Below are 27,413 nucleotides of genomic sequence, written 5' to 3'. Positions count from 1 at the left end.
CAGCCAGCAGCTGAATGATGGAAAGCCTCAGTTAAACCTCCTGGAACATCCTGGAGGTAATGGTGATGATGGTGGATCAGCAGTAGTAGGTCTGACAGACAAAATGACACAGTTGCTATGATATTTAAACAACAGAAGCTGAGGACTGATTGGCTCAAGGTATGGAGTGCTATCCAGTTTGGAAAAGTTGATGTGTCGGAGAAGGAGAAGGAGAATGGAAAGAAATTTACAGTAAGGAATCGACCGAAAGAGGAAAAATCTCCAAATGTGAAAAGGAAATTGTTCTATTTTTGAATTTTTTCTGAAGCTTCACTGAAAGAAATACACTTCTTAATATTTTTTTTCCAGCATGGCAGCGTGTGAACTAAATGTTAAGTGTTTCTGTCTTGAAATGAGCCCTTAAACACCACCTTTCCCTTTTTCAGAAATACAGATGAAAGACACCCTCAGAGAGAGATTGTGTCGAGCTGCAGAGGCTAGTGCAACAGAAGTTAACCCTGACGTGAGATCAGGAGCCCGGCTGTCTGTTGCCTTTTTTTATACACAGATCATGCAGCACTGCCACAACGAAGAGCCTTCCAAAGCTGTCTTTGTTTTTGTGATTTTAGATAGCATGCCAGCATTCTGGAAGTAAAAGAGGCTTGACAGTTGTGACTTGAAACACAAAAGCATCAGCTGTTGTAAGAAGTGAATTCCCCCGGTGATGGATCAGTAAAGTCTTGCATATCTTATCTACATACGAGTGGGGCAGCACTTTTTAAGTGATGGCGAAAACATGTTGTATTGCGGTTGATCTCCTCTGATTGGACAGTAAAGTGCTTCAGGACCTTGTGATGTCTCCCCAGTTTCCAGACTTTTCGGACACTGTTCTTCTTTTTGGAGTGAGCTGCTAACAGCTGCTAGCTGCTTTTTATGTCTCCTGGTTTTGGGTGAACAAATAACACATCATCAAATGTATTAAAAATTATTTTTTCTTTTAATATATGTTTAATGTGATAGGGAGAGAGCAAACATCAGTATAAAGTACACAATGTAAACATGCCGGATTTAGCAAGAATGCTAATTTACTTCCATAGTCCAAAGGCAGGTAACACAAACAGCAACATTACAAATACTATACAAATTGTCAGGTTACACAGAATGGCACCCAAAAGCAAGACACACAAGCCTGCAGACAAGTCACAGAAAGCGCACTTTAATGACAGCTGAAATCCAGATCCAAAAAATACAAAATACAAAGAAGAACCACAAAAGCTAAACAAAGTTCAAACCAAGAAAAGCAAAGTAAAAAGGGTAAGAAACCAGGAATGACACAGAGAATATAAGACAGAAAGACACAACAGGGAGATGAAACCAGGAGACAGAAGACCATGACAGAAGACATGAGGGCAGAACTTTAAAAATAAAACAGGAAATAACAAAACCACAACTAAAACCATGACACAGATAATCCAACACAAAAGACAAAAAATAGACAAAATACATGAAACAATCACGGCGCTGGTTTTCTTGAAGCACACAGGACTTCCCACTCTGTCTTTGTACCTCATTTACAGAGCTGCAAGGTGGAATAGCGGCACGACTTGAATGATGTTAAAAGCACTGATTTTTGACCCACTTTTAACAATGCATCAGTTGTGTCAGGAACATTGACCTCGGCATTTCTGCCAAATGAAACAGATCATACCTCTGCAAGACTTCCTCCTTCATTAAACAAGTTCTCTTTGTAACGCTTCAACTCTCAGCTGCATTTTACTCAGCTGTGACCATTTTATTCTTCTGTGTGATCAAAAACACTGCAGGTTCAGTACATCACAGTGATTTGATGGCTATATGAAAGACGCTACTGACTGTCTGCATATTTTGTGTCTGTATCTAAACTGTCAGCTCTCCAGTTCAGGCAGCAAACGTGCCAAAAAATAGCACTGAAAATGTCTGATGCTCTTATAACACTGACATTTTTTATACAATGTTAGAAAAGCTCTTGGTTTCTGGAGAAATGAAATGGAAGTGATTACTTCAGCCCAGCCAATTTCTGCTGGATGGTGGAGGGAAAGCTGATTTAGTTGGCACCTAGTTCGTAGCTTTCAAGGATATGCAGCACTGTGATGATGACCACAGGGGCTGGGATAAGAAGGCCTTTGTTAAAATACGGCAGCTAGTCAGTCAGTCAGTCAGCGTGCTGTCGTCTGAGCATTGATTGGAAAAAAGGTCTCCTATTTATAGTGTTAGAATAACAACTCATACCTGGCCTCTCTTACCTTAATGTCTCGTCTCTCACACACTTTAATATGAGACGAAGGAGGAATCACTGCTGTTTCTAGATTACACCGAAATGTCATTTTGTCTCCCTTCAGCGAAGCGGGATCACTCGACATGTTGCTGAATGTTAGATTAATCATTGGAAATGCTTCCAAAGCTTCATATATTTGGTTGCTTTAATGCCCTGCGTTTCTTTAAGGGTCAGGACGTGCTCCATACTTGTGGTTTGTGTTTTGTCCAAACATACCGACCCATTTAGGAGAAGTAAATCCAATCATGACGGATGCTTAAATTGATATTCATGTTTGAAATGGAAACCAAACAGAATTATACTCAGTGTTCCTCGCAGAAATGCAGCATTGTGGTCAGAGCTATTTCTGGATTGTGGAACTGGAGTTGTTTACCAGTTCAAACATTAGCTTCAGTGATAGTGTTGCTGTGTTCAGGCAGTAGCATTCAGGTACTAGATATCTCCAAGTTTCTAGCAATGAGGCACACACAAACTGCTAAATGAGTTTTTAGGAAAATTACTCTCCGTAGGCTTATTCTCCAAATTTGTTTTTGTTCTGTTGATCAGCTACAGGAGACCCCCCTCGTTGTAGATACAGCGTTTAGCCTGTTGACCTTTAATTATCCATCCTGTGGCTGTGGAGCAACCTGCATGCCGGAGCCCAGCAGCTCCGAGGGGGGTCCACTGATGGGGTAGTGGATGCAGCGGAACAAGCCACATTCACTACTGAACATCAGATACAAGCATAAATAAAACATTTGCGTTACTCCTTTAATGAAGTCTCACCCATCGGGTGTGATGATGAAAAATTAATGCAGCTGCTGAAGAAGTTGCTTACCAGCGGGAATGATTAGCAATTCCTTAAAAGCCAGTGTTGCTGGAGTGTTTGTAAGAGACTGGAAGATGAAGCAAAACACCAGAATGATTACATGTTTTTAAAGTCATGTGCAGGGATGAAGGCGGCGTGAAGATGCCAGGACAGTCTCAACTCATTTCTTAAAAATAAGCATTAATCAATAAACACAAATTCCATTTTTTCAATGAGAAAAAGAGGGCTGAGGTTTGTGTAAGCCAAGTCCATTAATTCGAAGAAGTGTCCGTACAGCCGCAACTATGTTGTAAGTACACGGGAACAAGATGCATTATTTCTGTCTTTTTTGGTGTATAATGTTTTTTAAAATACATCAGCACACTGTAGCTCCCTGAAGTAAAATGTTTGAGCTCATCCACAACTGATGTTACAAGCAAATGCTCTTCTTCAGACTAGAAGACCACTTGTGGATGTGCTAATAACTTGCACTTAAGGGAGCTACAGAGTGTAGACTTTGTGGTTTTTTTTATCTCCTGTTGGTCCAGCACCTGCCTCACGTGGTTTCTAGACATGCACGGACTGCTTTGTATTGTTTGTAATGTTTTTAGAGACACTATAAAATGTCGTCTACCCCACCACCAGGCCACAACAACCTGTGAACAAGGACTATAAAAATTGCCAGAAACTCTTCATACGTTCCTTCTCGTCACCGGCTCGCGAGGTAGCAAGCCGGTGACGACCCTGACTCCAAAAAAGTTGAGACCCTGTGTAAATAAAATCAAGTGTTCCTGAACCCATGTAGTAATATCCTTTACACAGTCATGTGTTTCACAAAGTGGTGAACCTCGCCCCATTCTTGCTTGGTAACAACTGAGCCTTTCGAGGATGCGCCTTTCATACCCAATCATGACCGTTAACCTGTTTACCTGTGGTCTGTTCCACAACTTTCCCTGTCTTTTGTTGCTCCTGTCCCAACTTGCTAGAAATGTGTTGCTGGCATCAAACACAGAAAAGCGTATATTTACAGAAACCAATGAAATTGATGAGATTTTCTGTAGTTTGTTCTGCCAACAAAGCTTTTATTGGTTAATTGTTCCTTCAGTAGAAACAGGCATCAATTAGCTCAACCCCAGATGTATTTGAATCATCTGGAAAGAGCTTATGTGTGCATGCGCTCTGCAGTGAAAACCACAGAAACTTTGCAATCGCATTTCCCAAAAGAGGTGTACCGTGTAGGCAGAAAACTCAAGTATAATCCTGTCAAATAAGTACTGACATTGCACTGTGCAACCTGATATACATAAACACATTAGTTGCACCATGCAACCTATCTCAGAGCTAGAGTGATTAGTCATCGCTAACCATTTTGATAATTGGGAAAAAAAGGTCAAAATTCTCTAATTCTAGCTTCTTAAATGTGATTATTCTCTGGTTTCTTTACTCCTCTATGACAGTAAACTGAATATCTTTGGGTTGCGGACAAATCAAGACATTTTTCGCCATAAACTGAGATTTAACATGCAGCCCTACTTGGTGCATGTGGGATTGTTTGGAGTCAGGAAATTACAAAACAGGAGCAAGTGATAAAGAAATTCACTTCTTTGCTCGGCAACGAAGTTTGCACAATGCAGTCTCCTGAATAAAAAGTCAGTATCATCCTCGCACATTTCCACCGGTCTTAACTTGAGTGAGTCCACCTCCACACAGCGATCATGGCAGGTGATGTGCGAGGTCCCGAGCTGGAGCTGTGATATGCTCTGCGGCATGAAAGGGGGGGATCATTGAAGCATAAAGAGGTGCCTTTGAGGAGATTTGCAGCACTTCCTTATCTCTCTATGTGAAAGAATAAAGCCTGGACCCTTCACTGCCACCGACTGTCACCCAGGGAACAGGCTGCTGGGAGATTTGTGCCAGATGCTGCGTCTGAAAGCGCAGTCGCATCACTATAGGACAAGGAGCTCTCATCTCCACTGTAGGGCTGCCTGTGTGTCAGTCCTCTTTGATGTCAGGGCGGTACACAGTGTCCCCCAGGTGTTCGACACCACACCAGGGTTGCGTTCTGAGAAATCCTCCTCCCTGTCATCCACACTTACATGCTAGCTTTTTACACCCTCCACTCTCTGAGGGACCCACAGTGTCCACAAATAACTTTCATTCAGGGAGCCTCCAGGTCCTGAGAAAGTCTGAAACGCTGATCTGTAGCTTCAAAAAAGGTGATTTTCTCTGCTAAAATGTATACGTGGGAGTAAATGTATGACATTAAATATGCAGAATATGCTCTATCCATCCAAAAATCCAATTATTTTAATAATCAACCCCCAGACACCACCAAGATCTTTCTATTATTTTATAGTCATCTTCCCAAATAATCAGCCTTACGTGTCCAGGGTTAATAGATCATTTATTAGGGGGACGTTTTTACGTTCTCAGAGGCCTTCAGTCCCATTTCATGGCTCGCCGGGCACGTGAGGGATTAGGGTGAGTAGATGAGGTTGGTTTGTTATGTCAGAGGTGATTTGGACTCTTATCAGTGGTGGAGCTGCAGATCTACTGGAGCTGCCTAAGCTGACAACCTTAATCGAATGGGAAAGCCAATAATGGTGACCACTTTAGTTAGCGTCCGGGGGTATTGTCTGTGTGTTAGGCGCATAATGAGCGACTGTATGCGGAGGCCGTCCTGGAAGTATGCCCCTCATTATGTCTGTTATTGTCTCATTTGTGTTGTGAGAGCATTGTGTGAGTCTGTCTCTGTTTGGCTTGAATGGAGGGACAGAAACCTCGTTTGTTGTTTTCTCTTTTTGTTCTTAATTCTGTCGGTATCCCCTGCAACATGCTCTACCTCCTCTATAAATGTTTTACAGGGGTTAAAAGTACATAACAGCCCGAGATCATTACATAATTCGTTTTAAGGCTTTACAGGAAACCACTCTAAACAAATGAGATCATTCCCAAGACTGGATTTGTGGCGCCAGGTATTAGCAGAATTACTCTCTAACGTGCAATGCATGCAAAAAGTAGAGTCACCACTTTTTTCTGTGCAAGTAGAGCAAGTGTCAACATCCTCTGCGCTACTCTGTGGAAGCACGGGGATTTAATGGGAATGTGGTCCTAATTTTGAGGAAGGTTGTTTCCTTCATCCCTCTTACCCAGAAACGGTAGGATGTAAGGAAAGGAAGAGAGGAAAATGAAAGAGAAGGAAGTGAAGTGTCTTATACCTGCAACTCCACTAGTTTCAAAAAGAAGTCTGGTTGTATATAAGCTTATGGGAAAATTAACCTCGTCCTCACTTGATTTATTACCTCAGTAAACAGTTTCTTAGTTTCAAGTCTTCTTCAATACAGCATGAAGTTATTTTGGCAAATTATGATCCCATTTAGAGTAAAGTAGACGATAGAGCAGGGTGTGCCACTGCGTGTCCTCGGCTTGTCAGTTGGATACAATCAGGATATCCTCTCCAGCTCCACCCTCTTGTCCAGACATGGGCACTTCTGGTTTCACACAACCTGTAACGCCAAACTTGAGGCTTCAAAACAGTCATGGGTCACTTCAGTGGTGGGTTTACATTTGGGCTGGAGCAAAACGGTGGACTGAGCTTTTAATCAGTTTCATGATTTTAGTCATGAAGTTCTTGTATTTCTGATTCTGTTCAGATATTTAACATTTGAGATGTTTTGGCTTCAAATCTTCCTTGATGTACGGGAAGACATTTTGGTATTGGAACCAGACGGTGTTATATTGGCACTAGTTTTGAAAACGTTTCCAAGGATAGCCAGCCCTGCTGGCAAGATGGAAGCATTGAAATCAGTCTCTGGATCACAAAGCAGATTAGGATGTTTCTTTATTTTATTTTTAGTTCAACCTTTATTTATCCAGGATAAGTCCCATTGAGATTTTTCAAGGAAGTCTTGGCCAAGACAGGCAGCCGAACAAGATAAAAACAAGAAATTCTAAACAGATACAAAACCAAGAACCAAGAAATCACATTGTGGACTTCCAAACATTCTGCAGTATTTTCCAGGAAATGAAGGACAAGAACGGGAAGACATTTTAATCAGGAGAGAAAGATCTTCATTGACTGATTTTTCTATGCGTAAACAAACTAAATAAACAAACTCTTTGTTTTCACGACTGAATGAACTGAATAAACAAACTGACTTTAAAGGACAACTCAATTTCATACTGTTTTACTTTGTTTATATTTGGCGGACCCTGCCACCCTCCTAGCTTCAAACAGTGTTCTGGGGACCTTATTTCCCTCCGAGAACAGCTTATTTATTCACTTATGGAAAAAGTTTCTGTTATCACCTCATTAATATTCTGAATATTACAATTCTGAGTGTGAACGTCTTCTCCAAAACCGCATAGCGCCCCTTTGACAATGACATAATGATATTTAAATAAAGGATAACGTTGCAGTGTAGTGTAGAAGTTAATCAGCCATTTGAAACCTAATTGTGTTTGTTGTTGAACTTGGAAAGTCTCCCTCCCTCCCTGCTCCCCCCTCTCTGTTGTTCATCTCTCTGTCAGCCGGGTCATTTGGGGTCTTGTTGTCCAGTCACAAGCCTGATCCTGTCAACACGTCCAAATATTCTGCATTTTTTTTCCTGAATTAATTAGCTCTGTATCATCCAGACACAGACAGCAGACAGCCACAAATACATGCACACACACACACACACAAGCAGCAGTTCTGGTTGTCAGGGTCCACAGATCATGGGTCATGTGTGTATGTGCTTTAGTCCGTGCAGCATAAAGTCACAACAGGAACAGATAAGACCGGTCCCAGGTTGGCTTTGGGAGCCAAATCCCCAGCAGCCCCCCAGTGCTAATCGGATTAGCTGAAAAGTTAGCAGCACGGCCCCAAAGAGACACAACATTTTTTACACTGACTTCTGTGACATATTTTTGCTCTCCAGCCTCTATAATCTGCTTCTTGTCTCAAAGCTGTCGCACATCGTCTTTGTCACAGTAAACAACAACTCCAGTACATGATGAACTGCTTTTAACCTTTAGTTCAGGGACAGAAAAGCATCTTTTGGCTGACTGGTGGGTGCAGTGTGTGTGTGTGTGTGTGTGTGTGTGTGAGAGAGAGGGGGGGGGGATCTGGTCCACCCAGGTGGGGGAACAATGGCGTGAGCGTTGTCTTGAAAGAAATGGTTGGCTGCGCGTAGGCCCAGGCTGCGGAGGGAGGGAGGGACAGAAGGAAAAAAAAAATGAGTTGTGAAAATGATTGGTGCTGCGGTGGGGCAGGGACAGGGTGGTGACGGGGGGAGCAGCCGGCTGAATGGGGGCAGCAGGGTGGCAACTGGACTCTTAAAGCTCTTTTCATGCTTGGTCTGTTTCAACCAACGCTGAAAACACACATGAGGACACTGAGATCCAGCCAGTCTGATTGTTTTTCCTTTATTTTTTGAAAACCATTGATTGTCAATAACAATAACTGGGATGTCCTTAGGCTTGTTTTTGTTTTTTTTGTATCCCCCAGAAGCAATCATACTAGTAGTTTTGCCTTGAGACAATAACGCTTGTAAATGTAGAGGAGTATTCTACTCTGCATTTTGAAGGGAAATATTGTACTAGGACTACAAAAAATCTGACAAATCACCTTCTCGGTAACATATATGTCTTAGTGACAAACACAAACGCTGCTAGCATGTCAAAACTCATTAAAACAGTATTGAATGTATCTTCTCTCTCTTCAGACTCAGGTGATGATAATCCTGTATCAATGGACAGTACATTGACCTTTTGGTTTGTGGATAGTAATGAAAAAGGAGGCAAAAGTGTCTGTTCTTCTGAGCTAAAGTCCTGCAGACAAATTAGAGGCCAACGAGTGCAGGTAGAACTGGTCGATGACAACACATGACAGAGTAAACCCACTGATCATCACACAGTGACACCTGACAGTGACGGGGGAGAGGCGGGGAGAGGAAGTATCCTTTACTGTCATGCATAACAACTCCACACCAGATTAAACTGAGAAAATGGACTTTTTGTGCCATCTTGTTGTTCTTTGTCACTGTGTGAGCTGGCCCCTCTATTACAGCAGCCAAGTCCAACATGGCTGAAAAAGCTCTTGGCTCTCTGAATCAACAGCCCAGTGTCAAACTGGCTAGCCTTCCCATGCCTGCATTCCCCCGATGATGTCTAGGGAACTGGTTTTCTGGCCAAGACGTGGTTTTGTGGTTACAGTCAGCCAGGCAGAAGGGAGATGAAAATTATGCCATGTGGACAAGAAGCCTTTTCTTCTTTGTTCTCCGAACATGACAGACTGGCTCCAGGTTGGCCTGGTTAGACGAGTCAGTCACGTGCCAAACACAACGCCGTTTGGAATTAAATTAGAATTAGATTATGGTCGAGGGTCAGCATTCGAATTAGATTCAGGTCTCATGAAATAACATTTTTATGCTGACTTTTAACACTGTTTTATGTCTGAACAGTTCGTGAATTATCTGAGACCTACAGAGAGCACGGAGTTGATTTATGTGCATGTCTGTGTGTTTTACAGCGTGGGCCAAGGTGGAGCTGACTATGCATGAGAGTGTCGAGGTGTACCTGGGTGACTCGGCTCAGATCCCCTGCCAGTACAGCTTCACCGATGCCAACAATGAGCCCAGCTTTGTCATGATCCAGTGGTTTGTGGTGAGTACTGCTGGACCCGCTGTGAAAACTGACACCGCCTGTCTGGAACTATCCAACCGAACACGGACGGAGCAGGGCTGCCCTCTTAAAGACAGTCATTTGAATCGCAGCCAGGGAGCCCTGAGCTCAGTTTATAGTCGTGGCATCAGTCTCTTTCATTTCCTGCCGTAAGGTCCACCCACACCAAAATCTATAACTATAGCCATAACTATAAAGATAATGATGTGAGCATCCACACTGATAAACGATAACGTTTCTGTAAACAGCAGCACCAGGCACGCACTGAGCGCTCCAGCTGCGTCGGCTGCTTAGGAAAGTGGATATTGATGAGCTGTAACTGCTGTTTGTTGTACAGAGAAACACAGAGAAACAAAAAAGAAACCACCAGAAGGATATGATTTTACTCTGTTTGGAGAGTTGTCATCTTTTGAAGACAGATACTCACAATTTATTCAGACTTTTGGTTGAGTCAACATCAATTATCCTGGCAATCAATTTAACAAACTTCAGACTTCAGTATATCTCAGGTAAAATTATGTTTTTTTTATGTGTAATTTGCAGCCTAATATCATGTTATATAAGCGTTTAATAGGTTGGATAAATATCCAAGACTGAGTCATTAGAGTACATCTAAAAAGTGTTTTAATTAGCTTACATAAAAAAGGTTGGCTGCAGCTAGAAACCAATATTATAAACTATTATTATTATCATTATTTTGTAGGAAGATGTCAAGCTAAGTGTAGCTCAGTGTTTCTATGGCTCATCAAATCGCTCTGAAAGTTGTCCCACCGATATCGTTCCCCACTGCCGTTGAAGTTGTGGTGTGGCCTCGTCAAGTTGAGAATGATTTTTAAAACAATCTATTCATAGTTATTGTTATAGTTATTATTCTAAGAGCGCATACCTCCGCCAAGGCCCAACAGTCTCCTTAAATTCAATCAAGCCTAATCCAATATCACATAAAACATATTTAAATCTGCTAGATGTGGATTTTTATTTGGATCCGCATCAAATTGTACTCACTTATTAATACCAGCCATCTCAAATACACCAGAAGTGATTGTAAAAAAAAATAAAGTTGGGAGAAATTGAAAATAAATTGCCCAATTAATCTTAGTCTTGTGGGCATATGAGAGGAAAATCTAACCACTGCTTTACCCATTTGATCATTTCCTGCTGGACTCATGTTTTAAACCTCATTACGGCGAGCAAACAGTCCAACCTCAACCAAACATTCCCATTGATTCCTAAGTGACTGTATATCTAAGATGTGATTCCCGACTGTGTGTCCTCCTGCAGAGAGCCGTAGGTAGCAGCTCACGGATACGGATCTTCTACGGCGACAACAACAATCAGCAGATGGTGGACAACAACACTGACTACAGCGGTCGCATCGAGGTGACTTCAGACCAGCTGGGAACTCAACTCAACATCCAGGATGTGCTGCTCTCCGACGAGAGGGAATTCTTCTGCCAGGTTAACGGGCTGGCTGCCGGGAACGCCGAGGGCAAGACCCACCTCAGAGTGTTTGGTAAGGACGCGCGCAAAATACTAAATCAACCTTTGAGATTTATATTTATTTCATCATGTAGTTGTTTATTAAAAAGCGATTATTTTCTCAATTCAGCTCCTCCAGAGGCTCCAGTGATCGAGGGCGTCCTGACCGGAATATCTGTGACCAACGAGGTGCCGTCTAAGGTGGGAACACTTAATCTAAGACACTGAGATCAACCAGTTTAACAATTCTCATTCACTACTACAATGGCAAACTTAAGATAATAAACATTTTATGTGACTCATCCAGGTTGCATCGTGTGAGGCTCGGAACGGCTTCCCTAAACCCAACATCACCTGGTACAGGAACAGCATGCCACTGATGTCCACACCAGGATGTAAGTGAAACAGTAGATGGGTCTGTCTCAGACGGTCTGCCATTAAAAACCCAACTGTTTCTGCGCTCAGACAGGGAAATCTCTCTGATCAGCAAACAATAACACTGTACAGTATCTCTAAAACAAGAGCAGGAAATTGTCCCGTCTACAGAAAACTGAGATATACTTGATTACGATCGGCTCTAGGGCTGCAACTAAAGATTATTTCAATTTCTGATTCATCTGTTGGTTATTTTATCAGTTAGAATAGTTGTTTGGTCTATAACATGTCAGAAAATGGTGACAAATGCCTATCAGTGCCCAAGATGGCGTCTGTTTTATCCACAACCCAAAGATACTCAGTTTACTGTCATAGATAATTATGAGAAAGAAGAGAAATGGAATTGGACAACTGTGATGTTTTTTTCCTTAAAAGTTACTCAGACCAGTTAATCGATGATCTAAATTGTTGGCTATTAATCTAACAGTTGACAACTAATTGATTAATCCATTAACTGTTACAGTTAGTTGGTCGGTCAGTCGACTCTTTGGTCCAGACTGAAACATCTCGACTAATATCGCATAGATTGCCATTAAATTGGCATTGTTAAAGGCAGTCACGTTTCCTAAAGGAGGAACTGTAAAAACTTTTTCAAAATTTGACCTTGTCTAATATTTTGGTTTATTTTTGGTTTATATCTGCAAAACCACCAATTTTATGATTAAATTTGTCAAGAAACAGCACTTTATTATAAGTCAGTGATATTGGCTGTGGTCCATTGTCACATACAGTATCTATATTGTTTTGTCTCCAGACGTCAACGTGTTGATCCTGTCGACCCGGGAGTCCAGCGGCTTCTACTCTGTCCAGAGCACACTGGAGTACAAGGTGGTGAAAGAGGACAAGGATGCCCAGTTCTCCTGTGAGGTCAGCTTCTTTGTCCCAGCAGCCATCAGGACAGTCGAGTCCAGCAGCGTCAACATCACTGTCCACTGTGAGTTGAGCCTTTTTTTGCTTCTGTCATGTAGGCCTGGCTGATGGAGAGACCTAATCAACCACTGTTTGTACTGTATGACATCAACCTGCTGTGAGGCCAAGTGGACCACATACAGTTACAGCTGCCACTCTGGTGTTAGTTACAAATGAATGTTACTTTCTTCTTTATTGATCTTGTCAGCCATTTACTTTTTTTACAAAGCATTTTCTCCGCTAGTTTTTCAAAGTGAGCTGCTTATTGATGGCAAAGTCTGAAGGGAACCGCCGAGGCCAACGTCATCTAAAAAATAAGAAACATTTTGCTTCGCTCTTGTTTTTTGCAAATTCCACTTCTTCTTGTTTAAGGAATGGAAATGAAAAATCATTATTATGTTATCTTTATTTTACAAGAGACATACTATAATACATCAGAGCTGCTTTCAAATGTAATTCCTGACTATTACAGCATACTATCTGTAATTTATGCATTTCTAAAATATTTTTACACTGATACTTGCATATTATTAATACTTTTTTAATGTTTTTATGTTGTTTCTGTCTCTCAATATTAGATCATTTATAGTAACTATTGAACTTAGGGTATATTGTCCTTAAAGAGTGTACTATTTGTTGTTTACGGCTCTGACAGCCTGTGGGAAGAAGTTGGAAGGATTTCCGTCTCAGCTGCTTTGATTTTGATGACTCTTCCTTTAATTGTCTCGATATTAAATTGCCTGAACACCCCTTAAAACCTTGTTGTTGTCAATAACGCCATGCTATTTCAAATTTAACAGACACATTATTTGTCTGTTGGTCCATTGTTGGAAACAGTTGGTGCTACTGTGGCAGGCCGAGCCAAACACAGTCTGTGCTGTCAGCAGTATGGAAATGGCCTTGTAAAGTGACTATAGCGGAATAAGCCTGCTTAATTTGATTTTGTATGTGTGTGTGTGTGTGTGTGTGTGTGTCTGTCTGTGTGTGTGTCCAGACCCCACCACCATGGTGGAGCTGTGGAAGGAGTCGCCCCAGGGTTTGGTCAAAGAGGGGGATATGGTGGAGCTGCGTTGCCAGGGTGATGGCAACCCCCCGCCGCCCTTCACTTTCAACAGAGAACAAGTAAGAATGGACGGCATTTTCTCACCCTTAAAGTCCCCAAGTGAGAATGGGTGACACACAGGAGACATGTAGGGAATGTTTTTGATATGCAGAGCTCGCAGACAGGGCCCCATGTAGACATGAGTGTGCAAGGTCTGTGAAGGCTCTGTCAGCTCTGACCCTGCAGATCCAGGCTGGGGTCTGAGACCGGAGGCCAACACTGACAGGGCTCATTGGCTCGACTCATTCGCATGTCAGACACACAACCATTGTATGTGACAACAATACAAAAACTCAGCTGACTGCCATTTTAACTTTTACTAACTAGGCAGTCAGGGACAACTGGGTAGTGGGTGTTGTAGCCATGACTTTGGTTAAAATCCAAATTTTTGCTGTGAAGAAGAAAGGAAAGTTGTCTACTTCTGGCCATCGATCTATGTTTTAGAGACACAAGCACGCGAGAAAACACAAGTGTTGGATGATTGAACTTGAATTTGCTCTGTTGACAGTGCTGACCTTGAGAGCACATGAAGCCAAAGAGTTTAAAGCGGAGGAAGCTCTGTTGCACCGTCCTCTTTGATTTAAAGGTTAAATATACGACCTTCACCGCCACGAGATATTGAACCAGCATCTCAGACCAAAACAAATGCGTGGGTCGTTAACTCAGTGAAGTTGGAAATAAAAGAAAAACACACAAACACAAACTCAGATCAAACTGTCAAACTGATTAAATATGGATCAAGATTGTATTAATACCTATTTTTCACTTGAAATGCCTTCAGAAACATATCTTAGTGTTTAGCTGTAAAATGAGAACAATTTCTTACCAGGCCATGTTGAAATGGATGTGGGTAAAGACAGAGTCAAGAGAAAGAAGTTCGGAGAGCTACTTTACTTTACTTTACATTATTATTTGACCGGAGGGTGGTCCAAGAGGGTTTTATTGACATGGTAAAATTATATTTTCAGATATTGTATATCTTACCACCGTTCATCCTCTGGAGATGATGCATTACTGGAGCCAGTTTCATAGAAATCCATCCCGTAGTTGCCCAGATGTTTCACTCTGTACCCAGAGAAGAAAATCACAGAAAAAATGTTTTTACTTTTAAGTAAGTGGGTTTGGATAGTCACGGTTAAACATTCAGGATTTGTTTAACTTCTCTCTGCGTCTCACAGCTTGTTTTGTTGTCCTAATGGACTCTAGTGTAAATTGTGGCTGTACTTGTAGATGTGTCCCCATGATATCAGTCTAAATGTCTTTCACATGATCTCAGCATGGATTTAGATTACAAATGAGAGGATCTGTTGCAGGAGCTGGATGTGGACTTGGAGAGCCGCGGTGACGTGTTGATCCTGTCACCAGTGTCACGCAAAGACAGCGGCATCTACCAGTGTCGCCCCCTGGACGCCGACGGCTACACCGAGGTCAAAGGAGAGATGCAGCTCACTGTGCACTGTGAGGAACCATCACTCATACACACACAGAAAAACACGATGCAAACACACTGACCGAAATGACACGGAGCCAGGCTAGCTGTTTCCCCCCGCTTCCAGTCTTTATGCTAAGCTAGGCTAAACCCACTCTGACTAAAGAACTATTCCTTCAACCACTGACTCATTGTGTTTCTTGTGTCTTGTTTTGTCTTCTGTGTTTGTTGTGTTCAGACTTGGACCCAGCTGTGGTGGTGCCTAAAGAGTCAGAAGTCATGCTCAAAGGAGAAGATCTGGCTGCGACCTGCAACGCTCTGTCCTCCCTGAAGACGTCCACTGTCTGGTACAAGGTACGTACATATTAGTTTACTTTAGATTAGGTTTAAAATCTTGCAAGCAGCAGGCGGAGGATTAAGTTTACAGCATGCTAACATGTTCACAATGACAATTCTGACATGCTGATGTTTAGCAGATGTAAAGTTTACCATCTTTACCCTGTTAGTTTAGCACTGTAGCATGCTAACGAGGTTCAACCAACATCCATACTTGGAATGGGTGGGGCTTGAATTAACAGGCGGTGATTAAACAGGAAGTGGGGGGATTAAACTGAAGTTGTTAATTTAAACCTGAAATTGTTGTGGGTTCATCAGAAGTCGCTATATTCACGATTTATTCAAAAGCTATTTACAGAGCAGCCTCAGAACCGAGCTTCAGATCAATGTTTTCTGAAATGTGTGTGTTTGTCGTAGGATGGGCAGCAGGTGGGTAAGGGAAACACATTACACCTGAGGGACGCCACCTATGAAACAACAGGAGAGTACGTATGTGAGGTGACCGTTCCCTCCCTGCCCGCCCTGCACACCAGCGGCTCCGTTCACATCATCGTCCAAGGTCAGTCATCCCCTACACCACGTCAGCAACTTTTGTTTTACTTGTGAGGCCAAGAGCTGCTTCCAGATAATGGACTGTTTAAAGTCTTCTGCATTAAACACACAGCTGAGGCCGAAATTAAATTTGTGTTATTAGTTTAGTTTCCACCAACGTCTCTGCACTTTTCCACTTGTCTGTGCACAAAAATAAAAAGTGAGTGGGAAAGTTTTCTACGCTTGGCTGTGTTGAAAAGGAAACAAATTTATCTTGATGTTATCGTTCCTGCTTCTTCTTCTTCTTCTTCTTCTTCCTCTGTTCTGCAGATGTTTAACATTTGAATGTCATATGTCTCCCCGTGTTGATTTTGGTTCTTTTATCTGAGGTTTCTGATTCTCAGCTATGTGGCCTTGTTTTTGTTGTAGGCCTCTCTAGTGACTCGATTCCTATGTCCTCCAATCTGATTAGCCTGAGAGCTCTTGATTTGAAACACCTGCTTCTGTCACTGCGCTGTCAGTCAGTTGAAGTCTGGATTTCAAACTCTCAACCTCGAAACGTCGCTCTTCAGAACTCGAACTACAGAGTTATGAACGTGTGGCTTTTGTTCCCTTTTGAAACCTTGGAGCAGCGAGGAGGATTGTGTTTTTCTGAGCCACTGGAGGGCTTATAATGTGAAACGTCTGCGCAGGAAGTATCAAGTTCAATAGCTTAACATCCAGCGAAAAGTATGACTGACTGGGGATTATTGGTGAATGAAGGCAGTATTTCTGCACTGTGGAAATGTGCATTATTCCTAATTTATCAAGACAACATGTGACAGCAAGCGAATTAGAACAGGAGCCAATCATAAAACAGGCTCGTCTCTAAAATATAATGCGCTACACTTGTGTGTGTGTCTAGGTGGTCCCCAGCTGCTGGGCGTGGAGCAGGAGGTGCAGCTGGAGGAGGCAGCCGGCAGGATGGTGAACCTGAGCTGCGAGGCTCGGGGTCACCCACTGCCCAGCATCACCTGGAATGTCATCGGCAGCCAGGTACCCACAGCACTAACTTAACTCACAGTGGTGTTGATGCAGCATTCATGTACAGCAGAGGCCGGTTTAGTTTGATGTAAATAAATATAATGTATTGGTTATATATTGGTTATATAAATATAACCAAAATGAACCTGGACTCTTGGGGGTTATTATTATAAATGAGCAAATGCGCACAATCTTTTGCATTGTAGTCAAAAAAAGTACATCGTTTTGTAAAAGTATTAGTGGTGGTATTATTGTTGCTTAATCGTTCTGATATTGTCTCTATTAATCGATTGGTTGTTCACTGCCCAAGACGACGTCCTAAAATGTCTTGTTTTGTCCACAAACCCAAAGATATTTGTTTTACAGTCATAGTGAAGTAAAGAAACCAGAAAATATTCACATTTAAGAAGCTGGAATCAGAGGATTTTGACTTTTTCTACTTTAAAAATGACTCAAGACCCATTAACTGATTATCGAAATAGTTGGCGATTACTTTAAAAGTGGAAAACTAATTGATATTATATATATTATTATTATATTATTATATATTTCAGTTAAAAAGTAAAATGCTGCTTGAAAGATGAGGCAACTTGTTCACATTCACCTACTACATCTGAGATTATAGCCTTTATAGGTTTGGTAGTTGTGAGGATCAGTTTGTATTTTGTGTGATGTGCATTGTGCGTTTTTCCTCACAGAACTGGCAAGAGGTGGTGAGCAAAGCAAGCGAGCTGGTGGCTCACAGCGTGGTGTCGGTGAAAGTCAACTCGGACGTCAGCGCTCTGTGTAACGCTTCCAATGACATGGGCACCGAAGTCAAGGTCTTCAGCATCAAAGCCAGTAAGAGTCTCTCTCTCACTCGCACTGGAGCATGTGTATGAGTGGATCATGGCTGGACATTCACAGGGTGGAGGAAGAATATTTAATGTTCAGAAATATGGAGTTAGACATATTCTCCCATTATATTAAAGGGCCCCACCAGGGTCTTGTCATATTTTAGCCCATTTAATTCCAGTCTTTGTACCAACGTTACTCGACTGTTATTCCACAGTTCTAGTGCAATATTTGACTTCTGGTTCATTGAAGGAGCTGCAGTGAGTTGAGGAGTGATGATACGAAGGAAGAAGAGTGTTTACCGCTCTCTCACAGGCTGCATCAGTGCCGGAGTTTTTAAAATTAGTTCGCTTTTGAAGTCTTAATTAATGACCATCATGAGTATGAGCGTTGCTTGCCCCGCTTCTCACATAATGTAGGCTTCAGCTGAAAAAATCTATCACCGATGCAGCCCGTGAGAGGCCAGATCATCACTTTACAACTCACCGATTCTATTACAAAAACGGACATGGACGCCTGTCTAAATGGCAAAAAGCCGTCTCTTTAATGCAGCAATGTCTACTTGTGACTCATCACAGGTTTTAATTTGAAGGATTTGAAATATAATTTACTATGAAACGCCTTCTTAGTCAAATGTGCATTATGCAAAAACGATCATCCACATCCATTTTTGTCGAGTTGAATATTGTTTTCACTAAATGTTATTTGTTGACTTTTATTTAGTGAGTTCTCTTGCTGTGAATGAAAAATTTGTTTTCTTACTCTTAGATGAGTCACCTAGTCTAAGAGTAAAGGTTAGATGTCAGGGAAATCAGTCGTAATTCCTTTTAATCCTCTTGTTAATGGCTGCAACTAACAATTATTTTCATTTTTGATAATTATCTCTAACAATGTAGTCCTCAAATGTTTTTTGAGAAGATATTCAGTTTACTGTCATAGAGGAGGAAAGAAACCAGAACAGTTTTCTTTAAAATGAACTCAGATTGATTATCAAAATGGTTGACAAATAATTGAATAGTTGATTAATCAGTTAATCATTGCAGCTCAAATCTTGTGGCTCCTCTTAGGGTCCCGCCCCCTCCAGGTTGGGTTATGTACACACATCCAGTCGGCTCTGTTCCCCTCGCACCTGCAGACGAATATGGGATTGTTTGTAATTACTGAAGCAGCTGCGATCAAATTAAACCTGAGAAGCGTGTAGCAGTCCAATTGTTTGACTTGCTATCTTTCTTTGTTTGGGCTGATTTCTCCTCATGACTAAATCGCAGGGGATTCAGATCACCTGTGCACAGGTGGGGAGACTGACTCCTGATTTGAGGAGTGGAAGCAGCTTGGGGCTTTTCCCTCCCAGCCAATCAGGGTGTGACGACACCCTGTTTGAAAGGCTTAAAAGAGGTGGGAAATGGCACACCGGGGGCTCTCACCCTCATACTGAATCTGCCCCGGACCCAGTCTGAATCGCTCCCTGAATTACCGAGAACCTCACTCCCCCTTAGATTGTCAGCCAGACACTCTGGTCTATTTAGGCCCTATTTTGTTTTCTTGGCTGCCCACACCTTTCTTGAGGGACCTTTGTTTATTTGGGAACCCCTTAAAACCCAAGCCCCTTTACACCTTCAGTTTACTGTTTTATTTCCCTGGGGCTTGTAGGAGCACATTTATTTATTATAGCAGGAAGAGGCATTTGTTCATTATATCCAAAATGTTTATTGTTTATTGTCCAAGTAGTGGACATTGGCCATTCCCCTAGTTTTGCATGTTTTTTGTTTATATATTTATGTAGGTCGGGCTGGCCTGTAAGGAATTTACAGCCAGTACCGCCACAGCGTGTGTGTGTATGTTGGGATCCCCCTCTTAAGTGTTGCTCTTCTTCTTCACAGTTCCCCGGCTCACTTCAACTGCTCCCTTCTCTCCTGGTAAGATCAGTCCCTCCTTGTTAAAAACGCCTCTTTCTCCCTCCTCGCTCAGTTTTTTTCCAACTCTTTTCTGTCTCCGTGTTCACGCTTCCCACTAAGTTCTGTCTGTGACAATGAAGGGTTGGAGGACTGTATACATTATTTATGATTTTTATCCAAGGACTCGATACCAGGAGTGTCTCTGGTTCGCCGGCAGATCTTTGGGATGGCCTGAGGGCATATTAAATATTCTGTTTGATAAAGAGAGAAAAATCATAACAGCAGCAAATTCAAGCACAGTTACAGTATAATGATTCTCGGACCCAAAAGCGCCTTGCACGAGTAAAAAACATTATTTGTATACCAGAATTATTTAAACAAACATAAATAAGTGAGACAACTGTCTCACTTTTACTGACTTTTCCAGACGGTCTCGTGTTTTTATGGTGGTTTTTTAAATACCAGGTGAAATTGCACAGTGAAGTATGAAGAGGGGCATTATTACTGAGCAGTCACTTCATACCGTTAAGTCTTCACTGGCCTGTGGGGAATACAACGGGCAAATAAAGAGCATTTCACCTCAGCTACATCCATTAAAAAACAACAATAACAGAAAAGAAACTGTCAAAAATATCTGGAGTAGAGTGTGTAAATATTTGTCCGCTCTCCTGATTGTTTACTGCTGTTATTAGGGCCCGTTTTAAACACTTACTCCTCTGAGAGTAGAAGCTTCCTACACACACTTAACACGGAGTGGAAGATCTACTTTAAGAATGAATTGCATCACTGTTTTATAACACTCAGAACCATAAAATGAATGACGGCGTCTCAGTCTGTTTCTGTGGTTTTATGGATTCAGCACATTCAGAGGGCTGATCTGTATAATTCAATGCAGCAGAATTAAAAACTAAAGCTGTGTTTGAGTTTTATTGTTAGTTGATCGTCAGAGGTGGGAGGTAACGAAGTACAAATACTCACCATGCTTTGTTATTTTAGTCTGAATGCATTTGATGGGAATTATCGATTCTTTTTATTTTGCGTCATTGCACGCTGCCTTCCCAACATCACAAGACTGATTTTCAACCAATCAGTGCACATCATGCACGGCAGACGCAGTGAGATGAAGTAACAAGATGAAAACACACAGAGAGGGAGACTGGAGAGAGAAAAGGCGTGTTAGTGTCCGGTATCTGCAGAGAGCCTGCAGCACTCTGCCTGGATTTTCTTATTCTCTCACTTTGCTGCTGCTCGGGACGCTTTACCAGCCCAAAATGTCAATCATCTATCTTTGTGGTGCGTTTAGGAACAGCTCGGACAAATCCTACTGATTCTACCCTCTTGTTTAATAGTCTTTGAATTATATTGATATGACGTGAGGTTCCTCTGGTGATAGTGCCTCAGTGACATGTGATACGATGCATTTAATAACAAGATAAAGTTGGATATTTACCATATATTTGCCACAAAAAAATGAGGAGGAAAGAAGAAAAGGAATATATTAAAATATAATAAAGTGAATGATTAACTGAAAAGATTCATTAAAAATAAGTTAAAGACGCTTCAAAGTCACCCAGATATATTCTCAGTCCTGATAAAGATGATTTATTGAGCACTAATACTGTAGTTTAGTAGTTTTTCTTTTCAAATGTTACTTGTTAATATTGTTTCTCACTAGCACACTGCTGGCCTCTAACACAAACTCAACCAGGAGACTGAAAAGTTAAAGCCTCTTTTCATTCTTGATGGATGACGTTATCTGAATAAAGTCATTTATTAAGGTTGTGGTTCACAGATGCTGCGCAAAGTCAATGCTATTTTCTTTAATGACACTTGAAAATAATGGACATAATTTCACGCTCAGCTAATTATTTAGTATGCATGAAGAAATGGACTTTGTTAAATAAGCCACTTATGCACTCCTGTAGAGCAGCTGTTCCTTATCCTTATTTTTTAAAGGGTACTCCAGTTATCAAGTACTGCACTTCCATAAAGTTGGAGGGTTTGCAAGAGACGGATTACAAAAAACTTCCAATAATGCAACAACAAGCATCTTGTTCATTAAACTTTCATGACCTGAACAATCTCCCTAAACATCACATTCCCAGTTCCTGTTATAAATCTGTACACACAAAGACGACACCATACCTGAGGATCAGTTTGTAAAGGAAGATGATCGACAGAAGCAGATGACTGACACTAGCATGTGATTGTTTTCTCTGTGTGTTTGTGTAGCTGAGGGCAGCGGGGTGATCATCGTGGTGATCATACTGTGTCTGCTGCTGCTCGCCATCCTCGGTAGCGTTCTCTACTTCCTGCACAAGAAGGGGAAGATTCCCTGTGGACGCTCAGGGAAACAGGAGATGTGAGTAATGTCTCTTCCACGTCTGCTTAATGATGTCCACAGAGGGACGCAACAACATTTCTTTTAAAGATATGTCCGGGGATATTCTTCTTAATGTCAACAAATCCCATGAAAAGAACCAAAACCAATAATGCATTTATCCTAATTAAGAGTTTGTCTGTGTATCCAAAGCCTGACATCGTCTTCCTCTCTAGCATAGAGCTTGTTGTTGTCCAAAAACTATTAAACAACATTTTGTTTATTAGTAGTTGTTTATTTTGACTCAATCCCACATACACTGTTCTGCTGCTTTATATAATCACTTGCATCTGAAAATAGTCCCTGACACACTAATTATTCATGAGTAATGTTTGCTGCAACGACAGCGCCCAGCTGATTTAGGAAACTCTTAAGCTTTTTAAAAACTGAAAGTCTGTTTAAAGTTTGTTTTTAAAGATTTCAGAGCAGAACAGACAGATTGGGGTTAGTTTTAAAGTAATTAGAAACTGACTAAAACATTGAAAGTTTTGTTCTTTTTGTGGGATTTGTTGAAAAATATGTAAAATAAATGAATAATGTATCAGAAGCCAGCTTTTGTGGTGACAAACCCTTGCTAATAAGCTAGCTAATAGTTTGTTGGTGTGTGTGTGTGTGTGTGTGTGTACATGTGGTGGTAGTGAGGGGCTGGGGGGGGGGGGGGGGGGGGGCAGCTGCAGGAGGCAGCATGAAGGAGTGAATGGCTGTGTCTTACTACCCTGCTACTGTTGAGGCAGTTTAGAGGAGGCACTTGAGCCAAACCTCTGGGGTTTAGTTGCCCTTTAAGTAACATTTCACTGTATTATTTCTGGTACTCACAGGATGTTGATGCAGAAATGGGCCACATAGCATTTTTTTCAGGCAGAAAAGCGCTGGCTGCGCGCTCGGGAGGGCTTGGATGAAGCGGTTGTGCGCTGAGAGAAAAAATGCTGCATATTAACGATATCTTTACAACCGCCGACACTGCCCCTCTGTGGTTTATTATACTTTTTTTTTTTTTTAATTAAAAATTGTGACATCAGATCAAGGAGGATGAGGGTGCATGGCATGATCTGTAGCAGACAAAAATACAGTAAAATTATCGCCTAGGCCAGGAATAAGAAAAAGAGCCACGGTGACGTCACCAGCACCTTTCTGAAAAGTTGACAGATTTTCAACTGGGAGCGGCTGAACAAAAACAGCAATGCAGCTTTTCTCTGGGCAGCAGCCTGCTGTCACAGACGTTTGCTCCTCGTCGGGAACAATTGGAAAAAAAGACGCTGGCGCTCAGAAAAAAAACACTATGTGAACACATGCCCTAAATCTGGGTAAAGTAACACAACAGACCAATGTTAAAGATATAATTTGCAACGTGTGCATTAAAATGTCTAAAAACGACCAGACTTTTGTTATAAAGTGTTAAGTTGTGCACTTAAATCATCCCAGAGAAATCTGTAATTTTAATCAAAAAACAGGATTTCATATGGTCGCCTGTTGCTATAAAATAAGTCTGGGAACGTGACTAAACAAACCATAAATCAAACTTCAAATCAAGACCTCTCTGTTAAACATTTCTGCCCGAGTCACATCAGATAGACAGTCATTGGCAATGTTTTAACGATTAGGACAACAACTCCCATGATGCCTAACCCTAACCCTCAAGCAGAAATTACATGTGTTTAAGAGAAGCTTCGACCTGAATACAGAAGCACAATGATCTTGAACTTTTGTTTAAAAGAAGAATGTCGTTTGTGATGATACTCAGTCCCGCTGCAGTCACCTGAGTTTTTATCAGTTTCCACTCTTGCAAACGCTCGTCTCTGTCCGCAGCACCAAAGAGAAGACCACCAAAGATGACATCGTCGTGGAGATGAAAACCAACACAAAGAATGAGGAAGCCGTCCTCCTAAAGGCTGTCAACGGAGACAAAAAGGGCCCCAGTGAGCAGGTAACTATTGTGTTGGACGTCATTATTTCACAATATAATAAGAAAAGGACTCAAAGCCTTTTAGACAGGCAGTTTTCACTACATACCAACACAGGTTTGTTCTCCTTAGGCTTGTGCAGTTTGTTCTGAGGGAGCTGCAGGAGAAAAACCCATAAAGTGTTTATTCACAGACGTAGTCACATCACGTCGTACTTAAGTGTTCAACACAGGAGCTGTTTTTAAACGTGGATATGTGATGTATTTAAGGTTGATAGCGGCAGCTTTTCTATAAATTATTTAATGGTTATAAATAAATCTGCACCAACTGCCAGCGTGCAGAAAAAAAAAAATTCTGATGATGTGAGGATGTCTGGACTTGACAGACAGGAGCTGAATTCAAATCCAAATGTTTGTGAGTTAAAGGGATAGTCCCATGTTTTTCAGTGTCGTTTTAATGCAGTTTTCTTGGCTGTTAAATTTGGCTAAAATGGCTGCCATTTGTAGATAATTAGAGAATTAAAATGACAAAGTTGATGGTTTTAAATCATGACAATTTAAAACAGACATGATGGCCAAAACTTCAACAATAATTCCAAAGTGGTTATAAATTAATTTCAATTTAGCAGCAGCTCATTTGTCAGGTGTAGCTCAAATCACAAGTTGTTTATAATCTGTGTGTGTCTGAAAAGTGTGTGTGTAGATGTATTTACACTGATGTCCTCCTCTGTCTCTCCAGTAAAGTCCCCCTGATGGTCCAGCAGTGACGTCCTGCAGCAGGAGGACACATGAAGCCAGCAGTTAGTGTGTGTGTATGTGTGTGTGCAGCACTGATCTGAGATCTGCAGAGTGACACCACCTCACAGTCCGGACTTTCCTCCATCATGCTTCATTTTTGGCAGTTTTCACTAGATTTACACACACAGACACACACACACAGACACACACACACACAGGTATGTGTGTACAGATGTGTATTTCCTTTTTGAACAAATGTTTTTTTTGCTTCCTCGACGTTCAGTTTCTCGGTTTGTTTTTGTACCGTTTCCTCAAACTGTGTTCAGCTCTCGGCTGTTGTTCGGTGTGCGTTCGATGTGTCTCACGTGCATCGTCACCTTTCTTTTTTTTTTTTTATGAAAGTGTATATATTATATATATTTTGTTATTTAAGATATTTTGGCACTCAGATTTTTCATTTCATGGTAGCGTCTGGGTCATGTGCATGTTGATCCGTGTTCATGGGTCCAGGCGAGTTTCAGGACAGGATATGATGTCAGAGACCAAACGCTAGCTGCTGCTCGTCTTGTGGCAGCTCTTAACAGTCACACTGAGAGAAGGCTCGTCGGTGTGTTTGCCTCTGTTTGACTTTCGATTCAATATTTGTAGAAATTGATGTTGAAATTTACCAAAAAAAAAGAAGTGATGAATACCGAGGCGTTTCCTCCAGAATCTTTGATCTGATCAAACGCAGGATAATCATAATAATCTCCTATCAATCACACACACTGGCAGCCTTCTTCTGCAAACTGCTGATAAGCCCTTGTACTGTTTGTAAATACGTGTAGTGTACAGACCTGCTAGTGGTGGCCTTGGACTGTTACTGAAGGTGAAAAAGGTCAAAGTTTAGTGATCTGCTGTGCCTGTTTTTGAGAATGCATCATACACTGAATTTGTTTTATTTTGTTTGATTCTTGGGTTTGCTCTGTGTGTTTTCTTTGTTTCCACTGAGAGCTAGTCGGGCCTGAACAAGTGTTCCTGCATGTTTAGCGTGTTTACTGACTGATTTTTAACCTTTTAAGCAGCCATATGTTTCTGCACAGTTTGAGAATTAACTGGCAGACCATTAAAACTTTCTTTACTTGGATAATCCATCACAGGGAAAACTTAGGTTTCTGTTTAAAGATACAATATTAATGAAGGAATATTTCAGGTTTGATCTGCATTACCATGAATCTTTAACAACAATAAAAGCAGACGTGGATGTTCGTCTCTGTGATGGATTACTGAACTAAAGCAAGTCTCAAGCCTCAAGGTATTATTCTTTTAAAATGCGGGAAATTAATGTAAAGCAATGGCTGTGTGTCTCTGTGTATTATCACTACATTCACATGCGGCGCTAAGCGTCTGGACATTTTCTTTGAAAAAAGAGAGATCCATGTCCATCTATAAAAATCTTCATGATCAACAAAATATTCACTCCACTGTATTTTTAAGATGAAACTGTAATGGTAGCTGGACATGACATCATCTGTCGTCATGCCAGAAGTTTTACCCAAGTTCTTGATTTGGATTCCATTAACTTCCACAAAGTTGTTAAGTAATGGGCTTTGTCTTCGATAAAAAGGGTTAAAAATCTTTTTTCTTATCCAGAAGAGTAAAAACAAATCTTCAAAGATTCTTAGCAGTAAGTGTTTTTTAATGACCTCCTGGGTTTTATTTTTGGATCTAGTGATAATAGACAGAAAGCAAAAACCGTAAATCCGCTAAAACATGCAGCTACACTGGTTCGCTCCTTCTAAAGGCCCGTGTTGTGAATATTATGTACTGATTGCTCACTGTGTAGGTTATTGTGAAAAGAGACCTTTTTTTTTGTTGTTGTTGCTGCGAGCGCTACATTGCCCAGATGACTTGCATCATTAACAAACGTAGTGACATGTTTTCCTTTGTTTTCCACTGAGTCGAAGTGTTGAAGTTGTAGAAATATCCAGGTACAGGACGTCCTCAGGCAACAAGTGTCCTCGTGTGCGATGTGACGCCGTCGTCGTGGTTTAGAAAAGCTGCACAAAGCCATAACACCCAACCGTCTCCGTTGTGCAGACAGGTATTTCTGATTTGATCGCTAAGTCTTTTCAGTTCAACTTTAAAAAAGACATTTTTCAGTTTATTGTTCTGGATTTTTCACCAGTGGGAAAACAAGTTTGAAACATTGCAATTATGTTCTTTTTTTCTAAATGTGTGTAAATTAAAGTACTGTACATGTGATTCTTTGATGCTTGCGTTTTTTTATATTTTTTGCAAGAAAATAATGCCAAATAAAAACGTGTCATTTAAAGAGAGACTGTTTTTTTTCTTTCATGCTTTATTTTTTGCAGAGGTATGAAGGAGTACTTAGTGTTGGATCACTGGTGGACTTTTCTTTGGCTCGAGGGCTCAATATGAGCCAGAGCAGCGGTGAGGTCAGTGTGCTTTCTGTTAGCAGTCCCATAGTGAGGAGACAGGAAGGAGCACTGCCTCCAAACCGCTGTCAGCGCGAGCTGGAAATGACTCCAACAGTAGCTCAGATTTCTAGCTGGAGTCTGGGAGGAGGAAGGACAGAAAACAGCTCACATCTGCAACGAATTCAAGCTGCTCATAGCTGCTACAGAAACCAGTTATTCCCTTGTGATTTAGTGTGGAGCGCACGACTCAAGGTGATGA

At 41.4% G+C, this 27,413-nt stretch overlaps 1 protein-coding gene across 1 annotated transcript in view; it reads left to right on the top strand.

Moving 5' to 3' along the window:
* The window catches only part of mcama (melanoma cell adhesion molecule a), a 50,348-nt gene extending 25,238 nt beyond the window's left edge, over positions 1-25,110 (top strand). The window contains exons 2-16 of the mRNA XM_073479781.1: positions 9,592-9,725; positions 11,025-11,256; positions 11,353-11,423; positions 11,530-11,617; positions 12,412-12,591; positions 13,561-13,688; positions 14,982-15,126; positions 15,336-15,451; positions 15,851-15,992; positions 16,869-16,999; positions 17,686-17,827; positions 19,702-19,737; positions 21,949-22,078; positions 23,903-24,020; positions 24,736-25,110. Coding sequence (XP_073335882.1) covers positions 9,592-9,725; positions 11,025-11,256; positions 11,353-11,423; positions 11,530-11,617; positions 12,412-12,591; positions 13,561-13,688; positions 14,982-15,126; positions 15,336-15,451; positions 15,851-15,992; positions 16,869-16,999; positions 17,686-17,827; positions 19,702-19,737; positions 21,949-22,078; positions 23,903-24,020; positions 24,736-24,738 — 1,796 coding nt within the window. The 3' untranslated portion in view covers positions 24,739-25,110. The remainder of the gene's footprint in view (positions 1-9,591; positions 9,726-11,024; positions 11,257-11,352; positions 11,424-11,529; positions 11,618-12,411; positions 12,592-13,560; positions 13,689-14,981; positions 15,127-15,335; positions 15,452-15,850; positions 15,993-16,868; positions 17,000-17,685; positions 17,828-19,701; positions 19,738-21,948; positions 22,079-23,902; positions 24,021-24,735) is intronic.
* The last annotated feature ends 2,303 nt before the right edge of the window (positions 25,111-27,413 follow it).

This window comes from Pagrus major, chromosome 13, assembly GCF_040436345.1.
Source record: "Pagrus major chromosome 13, Pma_NU_1.0".
Taxonomy (NCBI): domain Eukaryota; kingdom Metazoa; phylum Chordata; class Actinopteri; order Spariformes; family Sparidae; genus Pagrus; species Pagrus major.
This window is presented reverse-complemented; position numbering and strand designations above follow the sequence as displayed.